This window comes from Cryptotermes secundus, unplaced genomic scaffold (assembly GCF_002891405.2).
Source record: "Cryptotermes secundus unplaced genomic scaffold, Csec_1.0 scaffold696, whole genome shotgun sequence".
NCBI classification, from domain to species: Eukaryota; Metazoa; Arthropoda; class Insecta; order Blattodea; family Kalotermitidae; genus Cryptotermes; species Cryptotermes secundus.
Window position 1 is genome coordinate 23944 of NW_019734322.1, and position 19006 is coordinate 42949.

General features: G+C 38.6%; 1 protein-coding gene across 1 annotated transcript in view; it reads right to left on the minus strand.

Annotated features, from left to right (window-relative positions):
• The window catches only part of LOC111868626 (DEAD-box ATP-dependent RNA helicase 24), a 68542-nt gene that overhangs the window by 17272 nt on the left and 32264 nt on the right, over window positions 1–19006 (minus strand). The window contains exons 8-16 of the mRNA XM_023859450.2: window positions 16108–16167; window positions 11663–11899; window positions 9847–10260; window positions 9662–9710; window positions 6406–6600; window positions 6181–6306; window positions 5982–6093; window positions 5705–5893; window positions 726–905 (exon numbers count right to left, since the gene is read on the minus strand). Coding sequence (XP_023715218.1) covers window positions 726–905; window positions 5705–5893; window positions 5982–6093; window positions 6181–6306; window positions 6406–6600; window positions 9662–9710; window positions 9847–10260; window positions 11663–11899; window positions 16108–16167 — 1562 coding nt within the window. The remainder of the gene's footprint in view (window positions 1–725; window positions 906–5704; window positions 5894–5981; window positions 6094–6180; window positions 6307–6405; window positions 6601–9661; window positions 9711–9846; window positions 10261–11662; window positions 11900–16107; window positions 16168–19006) is intronic.

The following is a 19006-nucleotide window of genomic DNA, read 5'->3' on the forward strand; positions in this document are numbered from 1 at the left end:
TATGAAATATCAATTTTAACATCATAAAGTATTAAAATACATTTTTAGTCAGTGACATATTCTTGATGTCTTTTATACTGTTATTATTAACGTGTATTTTAATAATAAAGATAATGATCTCCCAATAAGTCTACAGTACTACCACTATACCAACCTATTTGGTCCTACCAGTTGAGGTAACCTTGTCTGTTGATCATTTAAAAAGACTGTCAGTATCACGACTAGTACCAATGATACCATTAACGAATGTGACGCAGTTGATGGAATGAGAACTGGTAGGAGAAACTGAAGCACTCAAAAGAAAATCCACGACAGTGCTGCTCTGTAAACCAAAATTCTCATAAAACCTGACCTAGAACTGAACCCATGACAGTGCAAAGCCAGTAATTAACCTCCTCAGCCACAGCATGGGCTCAAGTAACTTAAGCTACTGTAACAGCTATGTAAGTCATAAATGCTTATTTATCAGATGACAGAAAACCTAGACAATGTCCACTGAATCATGGTTTAGGTAAGGAAGCTCAATTATTACACAGTGTCAAATGGTAAAAGATTATGGATAATGAATCAGGAAGGATATTGGTGCTCATCTGTTTTAAAGTACACCACCGCCGTTAGCCTGGGACTAAGAAAACTGCAAATATACTGTCAGTATGCCCAGTACTAAGCTTAATCAATGCCAGGGAGTTTTAGAAGACATTCTCACATTATTTTCACTAACTCACCCGAATCTGTTCAATGATCTTGCGTATCTGTGGTTCAAATCCCATGTCAAGCATCCTGTCTGCCTCATCCAGGACAAGGTAAGTACAGCGTTTCAGGTTAGTAGTTCCTCTCTCCAGGAAGTCAATCAGGCGACCCGGAGTAGCAATAACAATTTCTACACCACGCTCCAAATCCCGAGCCTTGGAATTTGTAAAAAGAATTGTCTGGTAAATTTATTACACAATTAGCACAAATATTTCTATTTTATTACACTAGTTTCAAACAGCATAATGATGATCTTCGTAACTTGTATTCTTCTCCAAGCATAATCAGAATGATCAAGTCAAGGAGGATGAGGTGAGCAAGGCATGTAACATGAATGGGGAAGACGAGGAATATATAGGATATCGGTGGGAAAGCCAGAAGGAAGAGACCACTGGGCAGACCAAGGCGTACGTGAGTGGACAATATTAAAATGGATCTTAGAGAGACAGGATGGGATGGTATGGATTGCACTGATCTGGCTCAGGATAGGGACCAGTGCAGAGCTCTTGTGAACATGGTAATGAACCTTCAAGTTCCATAAAATGTTGGGAAATGCTTGAGTAGCTGCAGAATTGGCGGGTCCTCCAGAAGGGCTCAGCTCCATGAGTAAGTAAGTATGTTTCAAACAGCAGCAGTAACTTTAAAGATGGAGCCACTGCATCTTAACAGTTTCCATATTAAATTACATACATGTGTATATCAGGTTTCCCATGCTGAGGGAATGTTGCTACTATTTTTACAAACCTTACATCCTGTACCACTGGCTTTCTATAAGAACTCTCTTTTGCAGTCAAGAGGTCCTAGCTTTAAGTCACTGCTCATCAGCTACATTTTCTACTGGATCACATGAGGAAGCGGGACTGGGCAGAACTAGCAGGCAGATGGTTAACTCCTGTGTTCATATTTATGATAGAATTTGAATTAAACATGGGCAGACCAAGTACTAGAACAAAATGGTATGAGGGTTGACATAATTACTCTGTGGTCACAAAACCAATGATCCAACATCATAATTACCAGAGCCCACTATTCAAAACAATCTTGAGGAAATTATATTCACTAATCATCCTGCCAATTTATTTCCAAATTATATTCATCATAGTGAAACAGCAAAACAAGCACAGCAGTGAGCTGTATGTTCACAGTGAGGCATTTACATAAATGTCATAATGTCAGTCCCTCAAAATGTTGTGCACATCTGCATCAAGAATCTCATTATACAGCATAAAGTTTCAAGAACTGTCTTGCATGTGTATAAAATAGGCCAAGTGAAGAAAAACATACTAGATTTCATTTATCTGATATTTCTGTTTTATCACTGTCCAACAATTGTCTTGTATACGTAAGAAAAAACATCGAAGTGGACTGAAATTATTTAAGCACCATATTGCAAGAAAACAAAAATTCATGTGAAAAAAAAATGATTTTGATACTTGTCAGAACTGAGTAATTTTTCTGTTGGTACAATATTTTTCCAACATTAATTCTACTACTATGCACCTCTACTGCTCTAGTATGCATACTATACAACAACCATCAAATACCATCAATCTCCTCTACCTCATAAATGACCACTTTACAAGAGTTATTCACAATCTCCTCTACCTCATAAATGACCACTTTACAAGAGTTATTCAGAACAAAATTCTGGGTATTTTACCATACTGTTTTTCTTTCTTTGCTTAGTGGGGGGTGGAGTCCAACTGGGTCCACTTGGCACGACAGACAATGATTGGCCTATTGTAGCTTGCCCAGGTGATGATGGAGAATTTGGTAGAATGAAGATTGGCAGGGGAACTGAAGTACTCAGAGAAAACCTGCCCCAGCGCCACTTTGTCCACTACAAAACCCACCTGACCACACCCGGGCCGCCGCGGTGGAAAGCCAGCAACTGACCAGTTGAGCTATGGTGGAGGCTTTATTGTGGAAACATTGGGGAGGGGGGGATTAACTAAATTAACTGAAGGAACAAAGGAAATGTATGTGGATACTAAAATGAGAGTGAAGTGGAGAGGTAATTACATATTAGAGGGGTCTGACTCAAATATTGGCTTGAGACAGAGCTGCTCACTATCTCTGGCCTTATTCAACATAGCGACTGCAAATGTATTCAGAAAGTATTCTAGTAATGCTAAAGAAGCAGGCATCAGAATTACTGCTCTTTGCAGATGATCTGGCACTATAGCTAATACATACTTGCGAAGAACAATTACCTGTATAGAGAGATTTTTCAAAGAATGGAAGTGGAAGATAAATGTAGAAAATATAAAAATAACAGTAAAATTAAGAATGAATGAAAAATGGCGATTGGACTCGGAGACTACAAATAAAATGAAATATTTAGATGCAATTTTGAAGAGTAGAGGAAGATTAGAAAATGAGAGGAAATGTAACAATTAAGGGACAATTAGCACTGAATGGTATGGATTATAGCAAGGGCACCAAATACCGGGTGTTCCTAAAAGACTGGTGGGGTTTCATTGCCGTACATCTCCGTCAGTTTTTGGCGATGAAAAGGAAAACGTATACAGACTCATAACGCGGCTCTCAAATTTTCATTTTGTATATCACGCTCTTTCCTAGTTCCATTTCCGACAGTTAGGAGGCGTGAAATGTAAGATGGCGACCCAGCAGGAGAATGCCTATTGTGTGCTGAGATTTGAGGTGTCTAAAACCATCGTTACAGTGCGCCGTGAATTTCGTGTACGTATTCAGAAGCAGGCGCCACATGAAAATAACATTCACAGATGGTACCAGCAGTTTGTGGACAGTGGATGTCTCTGTAAAGGCAAGAGTTCTGGGCAGCCACGTGTGCCACATGCAGACGTGGAAAGAGTGTGGGAGATGTATCAGAGAAGCCCAAGAAAATCATTACAAGTGGCCAATGATTCCAATGACTACATTTTCCAACAGGACGGTGCTCCCCCACATTTCCATAGCATTGTGAGAGGTTTGCTTAATTGGGTCCTTCCGCAACGATGGATTGGACGTGTTGTAGGTGAAGATGCCCCCTTCTCCGGTGGCCACCCCAATCCCCGGACATAACTCCATGTGATTTCTTCTTGTGGGGGTACGTGAAGGACATGGTTTATGTACCCCCATTGCCCCAATCGCTCCGGGATCTCCCAAACAGAATCAATCGTGCTGTGGAGACCATCACACCTGAAATGCTGCAGTGGGCGTGGCAGGAATTCGACTATCGCATTGATGTGAGCCGGGGAACGAAAGGTGTGCACATAGAGGCACTTTGATGGATGTACATAAAATTTGGACAGTTAAGCTTCCGATTGACACATGTTATGATTGTACACGGTAAGAAATACAAAATATATACATATCTAAAACCCCACCATTCTTTTAGGAACACCCTGTACAGAACTCAAAATATTAGTATTATACACTTCATTACAGCCAAGGATGAAGACTGATGAAATATGGAGAATGAACGGATGTAGGGAAAGTGCACAAGTTATATTATAAGAGTGTAACAGGGAATTCAGTGAATAATGCTTGTGTGAAGGAAATGGGGCAAATAAACAGAAGTATGGAGTTATGACACATCACTTAAGACTGTTCAAAAAACAGATGAGATAAATCTGCTTCAGGATACACCGAAATAGTAACGAGGGTGAGACATTGGAGGACTAGATTAAACAAGAATAGGGATGGCCAGGCATAGGGGATATTTGACAGAATGGAAGAAATAGTGATAAGAAAATCTGGATAAGGGTAAGTAAAAAATATGTTGATATAGAGTAGCATTATATTAAAATTAAAATAATAGAAGTTTACTAACATTGTATAATAGTTCAAGGAACATCTGAGATCACAGGCTGTACATAGAGAATTATGTACAGGAGAAGCCAGGAGAATACCAGCATCATCAAAAATATGAGTCTGGACAGTATAAGGGATTTGCAGAAATAATAAGCAAGAGAATTAACCCACACATAACAAAAAAGTAGACTGAGCCACAAAATGAAGGACGAAGGAACAAAGATTTGGATGGATGTGATTTTGGACAGGTGGTTTAGGAATATCAATGCAGAAGCAGGAACTAAGCGGATAATATGATGCAAAAATAAAAAGCAACTTGTGTAAAATAGGAATATATATAATTAAACATAAAGAGGAATGGGGAAGGATGGTAAGAGAGCATAAGAGGTAGAAATTAGAAATAATTTCAGACTAAGAGCAATTAGTAAATGTAGTAAAGGATAAGTATAAATAAAACGACAATATATAATGAGTGAGATCCGCACTACAGCAATGATAATTTAAGCTAAAGTGTGGGACCCATGAGTCTAACTACAGCAAGGTAAAGTGTAAATAATAACACACCTAATACAGCATGCACACATGCATTCATTTATTCAGTATTTAACTTCTCTTGTAATTTTCCTTCAAGTCTTTAGCGATTTAATTCCTACTGTGAATAAGAAACCAAATTCATATATGCTGTACACCTGCCAGCAAGAGCATTAAGACACTAGTATTCCTCTACAAAGCTGACTATTAATTTGCACTAGGTAAGTTAGACCAGGCCAGTAACGGTAGCTGAGGGGTCTAAGGCATGTAGTCTTTGCTCACTCGGAAGCCAAGATCATGGGTTAGAATCTCACACAAGGCATGGATGTTTGGTATACACGTGTGTTTATTCTGTGTTTAGGTAGTGGTCTTGCGACTTGTCCAAAAAGTCCTCAAATGTGTGTAAAATGATCATGAAACTGAAAATCAGAAGCCAAGGCCCAAGGGGGTTGTAGAGCCAGTGAAGAAAAAAAAAAAAGAGTTAAGACCTGTTCATATTTAATAACTAAATAGAACGCAAAAACAAAGGACAGTCTGATAACCATACTCTACAGCTGCTTCACATTTATTTTTGATAAAAATGAAGCAATGCCTCAAATGTAATGGTACGGGGGCTATAATGCCAGCTGCCAACACTGAATCATACCTGAGGCCCCTTTGGTGCACCTCCAAATATGCAGGTATTACGAATAAGGGAAGATGTTCCGAAGTCTCTAGCAACAGTCTGGATCTGCTGTGCCAGCTCTCGTGTTGGTGCAAGAATCAGGACTATAGGACCATCGCCTCGACTGAGACGCTGTTGGTGGTTAATATGGACTGCTGCAGGCAACATATACTGTAAAGGGGCAAGTCAACATTGTTAATATTCAAACAAAGCCTATGGTATCAATAGCAAAAATATTCAAAAACAGAATAACACTCACAGCAAGAGTCTTTCCCGATCCAGTCTGTGCAATTCCAACCATGTCCCTTCCACTCAAAGCAATAGGCCATCCTTGGGCCTGTATTGCTGTAGGTTCTGCGAAACCTTGCTTCCTGCAATATATATCATACAATCATTAGGCTTGGTATGGGAGATGGAAGGGAAAGACAGTAAAATACACTGATGAAGACCTCACATACAGAATTTCCCTCATGACATAATCTGGAAAATTTCCTTCTTCAAAATACTGGCTTGGAGGTGGGACATTATTTCCTTTGACAGTGATAGCTTTGCTGTCCCTGTACTTTTTCACATCATCAAGAGACCTACAATGAAAAGATAGCAAAATATTACAAACAGAAGAAAAACCATGTTTTAACACTTACACAATCAAATATACCTAACAATTATCCCTACTCACTGACCTGTTTGCAACATCTGAATGAGGAACATAAAAATCCTTCAGAAATGGTTGCAGATTATGTAAGTCCCACTGAGGTTTCTTCAGGTTCTCACCAGGCTGCTTTCCCTTTACATTTGTCTTCTCATTTTGTCCATTTTGATTATTCTGCTGGTTTGCCCAATATCGACTCTTCAACTGCTCCCGATCTCCTCTGTACCTAGGGCACAAATTGCTAAGTGATGGCATAGGTATGAGGGAAGTGTAATTAATTAATGTTCCAAATTATAGCAACTAAGAATAACCTTAGACGATCTGGCGCCTAAAAACCAACTCACTTCAATAACCCTATCTAGAAACAGCTTCCTACTTTAAATGCGACCGTTAAAAACATATTGGGCTTTCTTTCGGTAGAACATAAAATGACGGATTTTTAAAATGGCAGAAATAAGGTCACCAAACAGAAACTGTAAAATGAATGTGCTAAAACAATCGCTATCTTAAAATAATATGCAATTCAAAGTGTTTAGTTACATACATGTTGTGATTCGAGAACCCGTTGCTGTACATGATACAGCATCAACCAACTTTCAGAACGGTCAAATGTCACTTGCCACCAATCACACCTGAAAGAAAAAACCAAATCTGTTATGTGTAGCTCAATGCGCAGAACTCAAAATCTTTAATTCACAAAGTAGTAAAACAGTTCTGTAACAATATGTTATACAACACAGCACAAGTTCCCTTCTTTACATTCTTTCAATAAACAAAGACATTTTGTCATAACACCTCACCTACCAAGCCGGCAAACAAAACGATAATGGCAGATACAAGAAAGACACAACGGACCACGGTACTTGCGCTTTCGACCAAACAGTCTATTGGATACAAAGTAACCAATAACTTGGCTCGCTTCCTAGTTGCATTGCAGCCGCCAGATGGCATTTGACGATCTTCACCACAGAATCAGCTGAGTCCATTTTTCAAAAGGGTTGAACGTCGGGATAATAATAATAATCATAATAATAATGTATTTGAATATGAGGAAGTAACATTGGGTCTTGGTGGGAACACCAGCAAAATCTAGACGTAGGTAGGAACGATATTAAGATGGATCTTAAAGAGTTATTGGATAAAGTGACACGGGCTGGATTCACCTGGCTGATAAGGGGCTAGCCCAGGGCTTTCGTCAGCACTGTAATGAACCTCGGGGGTTCCATAAAATATTTGGTAAATTCTTGGGTAGCCGAATGACTGCAACTTATCAAAGACTCAGCTCAATGTTGTTAAAGGGTAGTTTACCACAAGCTTAATAAGCGCATCCATACAGAAGTATGGGAGACTAGAGGAATGACTACATCATTCTTTACGCCGGCACTATATTGGGGTGAGTGGTCTGCTTCACACCTTGGCCACTTTACTTGTTAAAAATGTGACCACAATACCTATTGAACAGGAGGCTGGGTGGGCCCCAGAGTCCGTCTAGACTGGTCTACACACTGTGGAGGAAAGAAAAATCTCTTCATGTCAGTAATTGAACCCCAGCCATCCAGCCCATCACTATACCAACTGAGCTACCCCAGTTCTGCATCGACTTTATAACAATAATGAAAATCACTATCTTCTGGACTGTCACACCACCTAGCTTGGTTGTTTACATTTCAGAGGAATGTACCCCCAGTACTTTCGTGGTTGAAGAATAACCCCAGGAAAGAAACCCACTGTCAATTAAAGAGAGGGAAGAATTTGGATGACCAGATTTGTATCAGGGGAGACCACCTGCTTATTGCTGATTTGACTTACTCCTTGACCTAGTTGTTGGTGGACACCCAGTATAGCCACTGGCTATGGCCTGGAAGGCCATGGGGTTGGAGTCTGGTAGTGGCAAGCAGTTGAGAATACATGGATCTACACATCCACTACCCCATACACGTTCATGGTGCAGTACTTAATTACTTTAGCACAGCAAAACTTTGTCTTTACCTTTTTACCCAGATGATGTTCCACAGAAATGTCAGCAGACATCACCGAACTACATCACATTAAGCCCTGAAGAGTGCTTCACATCCACTGCCATGCAAGTGTGTGCAAGATTTAGATTATAATCATATCCACCAAGTAACAGTGAAATGGAGTGTATCGCGTGATAAACGTTACAGTCTGTACGCTTCACTTAATATTGCTGTCATTAGCTCAAGGACGTTGAGATATAATATTTGCACGGTTTGTTGAAAGAACAATAACTGCATACAAGTTTGGCAGTGGAAAATTTCAGGATATATATGGCACACACTAAAATGTGTTAAAACTCTTCCTGGTGAATCAGGCTGGAAGGTAGATAGAATTGTTAACAAGCTTCTATAATGCACAGGATGCACCTTTTAAATTTCTTGGAAGGAAAATGAACTTAGTGATGACCACCTCTATGGTCTAGTGGTCAGTGTTCCCAATTACAGATCCAGAAGTCCGGGTTTGGGTTCAATTCCCGGCATTACCAGATTTCTTCAGAGAAGTAGTGGGTCTGCAACGGGGTCCACTCAGCCTCGTGATAACAGAGAGCTATTTCAGGGAAACAGCGGCTCTGGTCTAGAACACCAAAATTAACGGCCGTGGGAATTCGTTGCGCTGACCACACAACACCCCTCTATCTGCAAAATTTGGCACTAAACTTAGCCAACAAGCGGTAGTCACTCAGTCGGTATGGTTCGCTTGCAGACTGAAATCAGATTTTTTTTTTTTTGTATGATGTTCGTCTCATCACCCAGAAGCTTGGTTACTGCACACAGGGATGTTACACAAATAAATTTTTAAGCATATATGTTACATATATATATTTTTCCATAAATGGTTTATAATACTAGTACAATACATAAGAGAATACTCGTAGATACCAGCTGTCAACATGTAATGATGGATAAATGAATGGATCTGTGTAAAATACTGATATTTGATTCTAATAAAATTAGTTCTGGAATGGCTATTCAATTATGTATAAAAAGACAAAAAACAGAAACATCCTTCTTCTTCCATCGTTTAGTACGTGGGGGGACAATGGCAGAGTCTGGCCACTGGGTTGCCTCATACTAAAACAAAACCGAACAGCGAGGAAATGAGTGAGTCAAGGTAATAATACACAACTGAAGAAACAAACATTTATTTTCAACTACAATACTGTACATCATTTTATACGGCCACCTCCTCCTGGTCAAGGAATGGTAAGGCTGGGAGAAATATGGGGGAACTTCTCTGTTATGCAAATTTTCACGTAGCAGATTCTTCACCTCTCCCCCGTGGCCGAGCTCCAGTAGCTATTGCCGATCACATATTCATCTAAAACAAGAAGCAACATGACCAAAAGTTGAAAAGTACAGATGTACACCAAAAATGCATCTACATATCACAAATTAGTGTTACACCATGCTGTGTCCCTTAGCAAGACAGAAACCTTTTCAAGTGACAACCATACCATTAGGCAGTGCTGTTAGTTGGTGGCATGACATGCTGTTCCCCCAAGGAAGACGGACATCATGGAAATTTGTAACAGGAGGAGGTGGCAGGAAAATGGCTGTGTGGATGCCTAGCAATGCCATCTGCTGAGGCAACAGTGGTTGATCATCCAACTTGCCTGATCGATCATCTCGTCGGTCTCTGGGACTTCGACTTCTTGTTCTGTCTCTGCGCCGGTCTCTGCTACGGCTTCTGCTGCGACTCCTGTCACGGCCCCCACGACTACGACTGCGTGATCGGCTCCTGCTGCGGCTATGGGAACGACTGCGACCTCCATATCCTCGCCCTCCTCGATCTCTGTCTCTGTCTCTGTCTCGATCCCTATCACGGCAACTCTCCCTGTCTCGATCTCTGCCTCTCCATCTGTTCCTCCCTGCAATCAACCATGTAGATTTTGCTTTTAAAATAATGTTACAACTGCCTAGCAATAATAGGGGATACAAATACAGACACACACACTCAAGAGAAGGATTTATGAAGTATACTGCTGAGATCAGCTGTGGTGCCATGATACACATATGAAGTTTTATGAAGACTGGTTCAAACATTCAAAAGTTTATGGGGGGGACACTCTGACACAGACAGCATGGTGATTTTGTAAGCCTAACTTTTTCTGAAAATGATATTACCAAAAAATTCTTGCAACAAATCAGCATTAAGAACAAATATATTTACGTCACCAAGAACAGTTGTTTATGGACTCTCTTGTCCAAGTTCGTCTTAATGTTAATAAAAATGTTAGACCTCAAGCCTACAAAACTTACTTAAAACTGTGATTTCGCAATTGCAAACAAATTACTAATGAACCGAAGTATTTTTTTTTTCAATGAACTGCATGCTTATAATTTAATGTGGTATTTTAGAATCTCCAACAAGTCTGTTATCAGGCCACTTTTTCGAAACCTGTGAGAAAAACTTCATGGCTGGCTGGAGGCTCTAGGTTCCACTCTGGGAAATACCAATTCCGAGGAGAGAACAAAGGACCAATACACACACATTAATACTTGCAGACACACACTAATCTGGGAGAAACAATATAATGGTTTTGTAGAAAAGACTACTTCCAAATGCATAAGGGTTGAAAATGAGAAAGGACAAGATTTCAAGAAATCTAGACACAAACATCAGAATAGATATATCCAACACTACGTTTAAAGAGGTGGACAGATTTTTTTGGAAAGGAAAAACTGATGGAAACATCAAAAGAATACCAAAGAGTCCTAAACTGCATGAAATTATGAAAGGAATATTACAGAACATACAGATCTCAAAGCAATGCAGAACAATAAGTTGTAAAGTATATTTAAACCAAGTACACCCTGCAATGCTGAAATACTGACCTTTACTATCAGAAACAAAAGGAAAATCCAAAAAATGAACACAACATTTGGAGAAAAATTATGGAAAGGAAAGAAAGGAGAGAATCGAGACTGAAGTTATAAGAGAAACATTTGAAACTGAAAGTTTGTTAATGGTCAGAAAAGTAACTACTACAATTGTATGACCATATAAAAAGGAACAGATAAATGATGATACCAACAAAATTAAAATATATTGGAAAGAGATTTAGGAGATAACACATATGATGCTTCAGCAGACTTTCAGAAGAGACTGAAGACTTCTTGTGCACTGGCCCAGTTTAAAAATGGAAACAGTGCCGAAACAATTTGTGTTAACCATACAGAGTAACACCACAATGTTCAGTTTGTGAATAAGTCTTTCCTACTAAAACTTATGTCCATAAAAATCTCTGAGATATTGATGCAATTCATTACCTCTCCCACCAAGCCCTTTAGATGTTTCTGCCATCTCATACAGCTTTGGGTTGATGACTTGGTTTGCCTCTCTAAGAACAGCCACTAGGTCTGAGGCTTGCCTGGCATTGCCAGGTGTGAAGAATGTATAAGCTGTACCAGTGCGTTGAGAGCGACCTGTACGTCCAATACGGTGCACATAATCCTCTGAACTTGATGGATAATCAAAGTTGATGACAAATTTGACATCTTCCACATCTGCAACAGTTCACCACTCAGATCAATGGAAAAATAAATGGGACCAACGTAATATTTAATTAGATAAGGCTATTGATAAAATAATCATTTTAAGGACTACCTACAAAACTAAAATTTTAATTGTCTGTATTAATGGAAAACTCAAATTTATTTCACTAAATAAAAGCATCAGCAAGAAACTTAAAAAGCCCTGTAATAGAAAATGTCAAGTTAAGTACAATCCTGACAACAGTTGGCATTACCTGACTAACACATCTAGGAACAGTCAGTGAGGCAGGTCTCAGGTGCACACTCCACGCAAACCCTGCAAATTTCCCTGCTAATGAATGAGGAATTTCCCTCCAACCCATCATCTAACTTCCAAATCGATGCCACACTCACGTTCAGAGCATGCACCTGGCCATCCCCAACACGTTCCACAGCCTTCATATGCGTGCCAATCGCCCGGCACACAGGCGGAGCACGCTACTGACCCGGTGGGCCCAAGACACGGCGGAGAACAGCCGACAGACGGGCCCCCGGGTGGGCAAGCGGTTAGGTCCAGTCGGGCCCCCACCGTCACCGCACCCGAAATCCCGACACATGTGGCTAACTCTCACCGGCCTAGCGGAGAGTAACCAACCATTCGCAGAGAGGCACAGCCTGAACGACAATGCAAACCACCTTTTGCATTATCTCGCATGTGCCTCTGTAAGAAAAAGAAAAGACCGAGCTTGTTAATGAACTTCTGCTCCAGCCACCTCCTTTCTGCCTTGACAGATTTTCTTCCTGAAACACATTTCATGCGAATCCAAGGCTAAAAGTGGTTTCCAAATTCCAAATATATGTAATAAATAAGCTGAAATTCTTATCAGCAGCAACTGAAAATGCTGGCGAGTTGGTGTTTGGTCCAGTGCGTACATAATTCAGCCATTTTGTCTCAACAGAGATTTACTTTACTGGCATGTTTTGTTACTTTCTCAAACACATGGACATAATTTATTAGAACAGAGAATCAACATTACATTGTTTTTTTTTTAATTGAAGGAAACTGTAATTGTCACAAAATGTTACAGTCAATTTAAAAGGAGGGAACAATAACAAGACTGTATGTTTCTGTATTGTTTAAGCGGTTTCAGGATGGAGAGGTTATTACAGACAATTTGGCTGCATGACAAATCCTAGAACTGCTACAAATGTGGACAAGGACTGAAATGGCAAGAAATGGTTAACTATTCAGAAGGCAGTAGAACCAAACATGAAGAAAAACTGAGAGTTTTGAAAAAGATATGAACAAGAAAAGTACGTCAAAATGGCAGTTAAGTATATCAGCAAAAAGGTAAAAAGAAATTTGCCCAGAATCTTGGCAAGACAAAAGAATGAGACCATATGAAACAATATTAGACTCATAAGGAGACATGGGGCTTCCAGCATGACCCAAAACAAAACACCATCATCAATTGAAAAATCCAGCCTTCAAGAACAAATATTCTCTTCTTTGTACCAAACTTGAGGTTAAACATTCTGATGGTGTTGACTATGAAGTAGAATCTTCTGGGATGTGACACAATGTAGTCTGCTAGAAGTTTCATCTGCTTCATACTGCCTCTATCTTCAGGGTCAAAGGGTAAGCAAAGCACACAATAAGCAATCTGCTTTCATGTTGCTTGCTCAGCTTACCCTTTGACCCTGAAAATGGAGGTGTATGTTCCTCCAAAACTTTGGGTAATATTATATAAGATTTGAGGTTTTCACGGCGGTGACTATGAACAAAGCAGTCTTCTGGGATGTGGCACCATGTAGATATGGTGTTAACCGACGTTTCGGAGGAATGTCTGCTTGTACCGGTTCTTATGGTCTCCTCGCTTGTGGATTTCTTGTTTTTCCTTCTACCCTGAAGATGGAGGCCATACATTCCTCCAAAACGTCGGTTAACACCACATCTACGCGGTGCCACATCCCAGAAGACTGCTTTCTTCATGGTAATATTAGTTTACAGAATCAGTCCAGTTATGCAGCTGTGAGAACTCATACAGTCTACTCTGAGAACAAAGGACTTCAGTTTTAATGTTATATTAAAGTACTGTTAATACTAGTAATTTGGTCAAGAACAGATTAATTTGAATCCTGCTGATGTATTACATAAAGCTTAACAGGACGGAAAAGTTCTAATTTGAAACACTGAATCTTATGTGTATTATATTTACAAGTGTAAAGCTTCAATATTTTAAGGACGGGTACTGTGTAATGATCTATTATAGGAAACTGACAGAAAATGATAGGGCTAAAAGAAAAAGACATTCAAAGAATTTGAAAAAGTAATCAATACAATGCAAGGCTACCTTCGAATGATGAATTACAAGGTTATGCTTTACATAACCACATTTTGTACACATTCTAGAAAAGCTGTCAGTCTTGGTTGGAAACACAAAGGAAGCAGTCATGACGTAATTACAGGCATTTTCCTGGAGAGACTGAGTAAAACCATTATGATTTGGGGTTATAAGCTATTATTTGTCCAAATGGTTAACAGAGTGATCAAATAGGGAGGGAGGAATGACAATTCTGTGGATGAAACCATCAAATGTTTGCAAACCACTGTTGTTAACTACTGAACAATTTACTGAACAAGGTATGAATACAAGGCTGCCTGATTCTGTCAAGATTTAAACAGCATATCAGAAAATTTTGTATTTTTCATCAAGGATAATATTACATGTCTCATCAACATTTAAGAGATTCTTCATTAATACATAACACATGGCAGAAATGATTAAGAAAAATATGGTGATATCATCAATACAACATGCTGATGTTATACCTTGGATTCACATGAACACATCAAATCACATTTGCTCAACTAAAAAGACATAAAAACACTTCTCACTCATTGAACAAATCAAATAACTTTCTTAAAAGGTCAATAAAACTGTGTGTCACAACAGAAACAGGTAATAAGCAATCTACTATCATATTTCTCATATAATGAATGCATTACAACTTCTTGTAGACATCTCAAACAGTTCCTCACTTTAAGATATTTTAAAAAAAGGGGCCACTATAGAAAAATTTGATTTCCCTTATAAACATTACAGAAAAGAAAAAATAAAGACATGTTGACTATTTTGGAATAAAAGAACTTACACTTTAACAATCTACATATCTGCATGACGTGTGAATTATTTTTCTGGACTTAACTTTCAAAAGGATCAGAAAATGAAACTGAAAAGATAACCACTTTCCCATCTCTCTATATGCCAGATTCAAACTGCAGAGCCCATGAGACCTGCTGTTACAAACATTCTTATTTTATGATATTTTCAGTTGTTATTACCCTTGTATACTTATGGGTCAAAAACTTTTTGACAAGAACACAAAGCACTGAAAAATAAATAAATACCTTTGATGAACTGTGACAACTTACATTTTCAAAAGGAATAGGAGAATGACCCACCTATGAGGCACAGATGTTTTGTATAGTTGCAAAATTGTATTCTCCAGTGGTTCATTTACAGTACAAAATTGTTCATACCAAATTCAGCTATAAAATTCTATAATTTTCATGAGCGTAGAATACAAAGAGAAAACAGCAACCCTAGCCCAGAGAAATTTCACTTCTCAGAGAATGAACTATTCAAGATTCTTGTGGCAAATTACATGGAAGAAACCTTTACTGACAAAATTATAAACATGAAGTTTATGGAAAATTAACCATAAAACCTGAAGTAATGCCTATACTATTAAGCTACATGTAACAGCTGTAACTTTTCAGTCATACTACAAAAACACTCTTAAGGCACAACATAAATCTCCTATTTTATATATATATATAAAGAAAATGTATGTAAATATCACCCATAATAAGGCAATAAGCTGAACAGAAGATGAACTCTATACTTTACTGTAAATGTACTACTTAACAGTCAAAATGCTGAATAAACCTCCCTATATCTCATCACTGTGAAATCTGAACACTGGTACCTCCTTCCCACCCCAAAAAGGCACACCTGTAAGAAACAACTCAAATTTACATGATACCTGTATCCTATTTGTTCAGTATAAGCACACATTCAACAATCTCAAATTATATGCCCCCCATTTACGGTTCTCATGTCAGTCTGGCGGTGACATGCACTGTCCCCTTCAGATGTTCACACAACTCATTATAGTTCACATATCACAAGAGTAAATACAATGTGTTAAACTGAATGACAGGTCCACAAACCTACCTAGACCACGAGCAGCAACATCTGTCGCCACAAGAATTGGTGACTTGCCAGATCGAAATTCTGCAACAACACATCGCAAATTTTTATAGCTGATGAAGCAAAACAAAGGAAGTAAAAATTGTTCCTGCTTACTCAATTCCACTGCCCATAAATATGTAACAAAATTGGAATCAGTAATTTATCATACTCTGGTTTCACCATTAGAAAAATTTAAGGGTGCAAAAGAACAATTAAACCATTTTACAACAAGGACATCAGAGTTGTGGAGTGATTACTCATAACATTCAAAGGACTACTTTCATGTAGTGAAACATCACGAGTTCTCATTCATTTGAAGTGAAGCACACGACTATATTTACACAAAATGGTAAATCTATCCCTGTAACAGACCGTGAAGGCCCATAGGGTTGTGAGACATCAAGGCTCCCACATTTTCTCTAAACTACTGGATAACAGATGGTAAGGTGCCTCAACCAACTACACTTCCGCATGCCCCATAAAGGAACCAATATTCAAGAATTATATGTACTTTTTTTTCCAATGACACTGCCCATAACTAAGACTATACAGTGTCAAATGTTTGGAGCACAGTGAATAATGAACTGCAAAGGACACATAAGGAATAGTCATGGCGTAAGTGAAGGTACTAGTCTAGTATGTCTGGCAAAATTTAGGGAAAACCATGAAAAATTTCAGTCAGTGTCCTGGCTGAAGTTTTCCTAGAGTATATAACGTCAAGTGGTGGAATGACTAGCAATGACAAACTTGAAAGGATCTGGAAGGAAGCGGTCATGGCCTAATTGAGGTACTATTCCATCATTTGCTGAAGAGGCTCAGGAAAACTATAAAATACCGTCCAGGGTAGCTACTGATTTGGCTGAGATTTGAACAGTGCACCTCCTGAATACAGGTCCCAAGTGTTACCATTATACACAGTCCACTCAGCAAGAAACAGCTAAGTCTGAATGTCAGAACTAGATATTTATATATCCTCTCCATACTGATTTTATTTAACTGATTATGGACTGGGTTGTTTTGGCTTAAATGAATGAAATTCCTGTAACTTTTCATTTACTAATCAAAGACAATGACATCTTTTGCACATATAAATAAATCATGACAAATGTATTAAACTGAAATTGGAAACTATAAATTTTATGGAAAATTCTGAAGCACAGTGGACCTTGGTCCTCAAATAAATAAGTAGCCTGACCTGCACACACAAGCTGCAAGCAAATGGGTACAGAAAACAATGCCTTAGTATTCAAATTTTCAAAGCACATGTCTCTGCAAATTGTATATGCCACACCAGATTTTGGTCCTTAATCGGTTAAAGAAACCTTATTCTGTAACCACATTTCCATCATACCCAATTAATAATTTCTATTATCAACTTTTACTGACAATGTGTTGCATTACCGAATGTGAGTGCACTGCATTTTTTCAATACAATTACTCCTAAGTCAAAATCTGTAGAAATGGGAGACTTGAAATTCCCAATCTCAGACAAACTGTCATCTTCAAAGTTTAAATTTGGCCACCTGGCCCCTAGTACTGGGTTATTTAAAATCTTCCATTCCAAAACAATAAATGTTATCAAACAAAACCATGTTCAATGTTGAGAAGGCAAATCTTTCACAAATCTTCTGAATAAATAGATCCAGCCAACAAGTGACACTGCTTCTAATGAGGACATGAAAAGTTAAACAAATTCTGTGCACAGTCTACTTCATGTATTTTTGTCCACAATATATGTAGTATTTAAATGTGAAGATTTAAAGATTAATAACTTTGGACTCACATATGATAGAAGCTAAACTGCAAATATTATATGGAAGAACAGCTCATAACATCCTTAATGGTATATGGGAAGAATAATTCATAATGCCTTAAATTCTAATGCTGTTACTGTTTCTGATGAGTATCATAATATGTCAGTGTTAAAGTCAAATGCCACAACTGCCACATTTTCCTAAGACAAAAACTTAAGATGTTTGACAACATGAAAGAGATTCTACAAAACTAGATGTCTGGTACACTCCCAAAAATAATGCAATATTGGTATTTCATTTCTTTTTTGAGAAGCAATAGTCAGTGGGGACTTCCATCTTGCAATGAAGCAGACTTTCTTTATCCCTGAACTGTAACAAACTGTTCAAAGACCTTGTTCCAGCATAGATTATGCTCCCTGCTAGAGCTAAGAATGTGCGACAATACTTGACTGGCATATCCCCACACAGACAAATCTGTAGGAGTATAAGAATTCACTAATGCATTGTCTATCAAACAATTTTTACCAGAATACTTCAGCAGGGATAGTTCTAAGGATAACCTTTTTTTCAACATTAAGACCATTACAAGGTAAAATGTGGCTACCAGTCCTATATTACAGCAACTTAAATAGCCTCTTCTCATATAATAAAGGTTAAAATATATTTTAAGAACTTGATAGAAGGGTATGAACGGAATTTATCTGAGTCTGATTAGGAAAGAGTGATGGGCCTCATAAGCATGGTAATGAACCTTTAGGTTCCACAAAAGGCAGGGAATTTTTTGACTTCTGAAGTACTAGCTTCTCAAGGACTCTACTACATGGATACAGTGATCACCATCCTCCCAAAGCATGTGGCTGCACGAAGGAATACTGTGACATACTTGGAACAATGTGTGAGACTGTTTCCAATTTCTAGTCAGCTCTGCATTTGCATATTGTTGAGACAATACTAATTATAGGTGAATACATATTGTGGCGTGCTGCCTAAAAGCCAGAATATCTGAGTCACAGCAGGCATCTATTGTTAGGCAACAGCTCAGTATCCACGGTTCTGTGTAGTCGGGGTGACAATGACACAGGTTCAAGTGACAACTCATATAAGTACATAACAGGCATTATTATGCA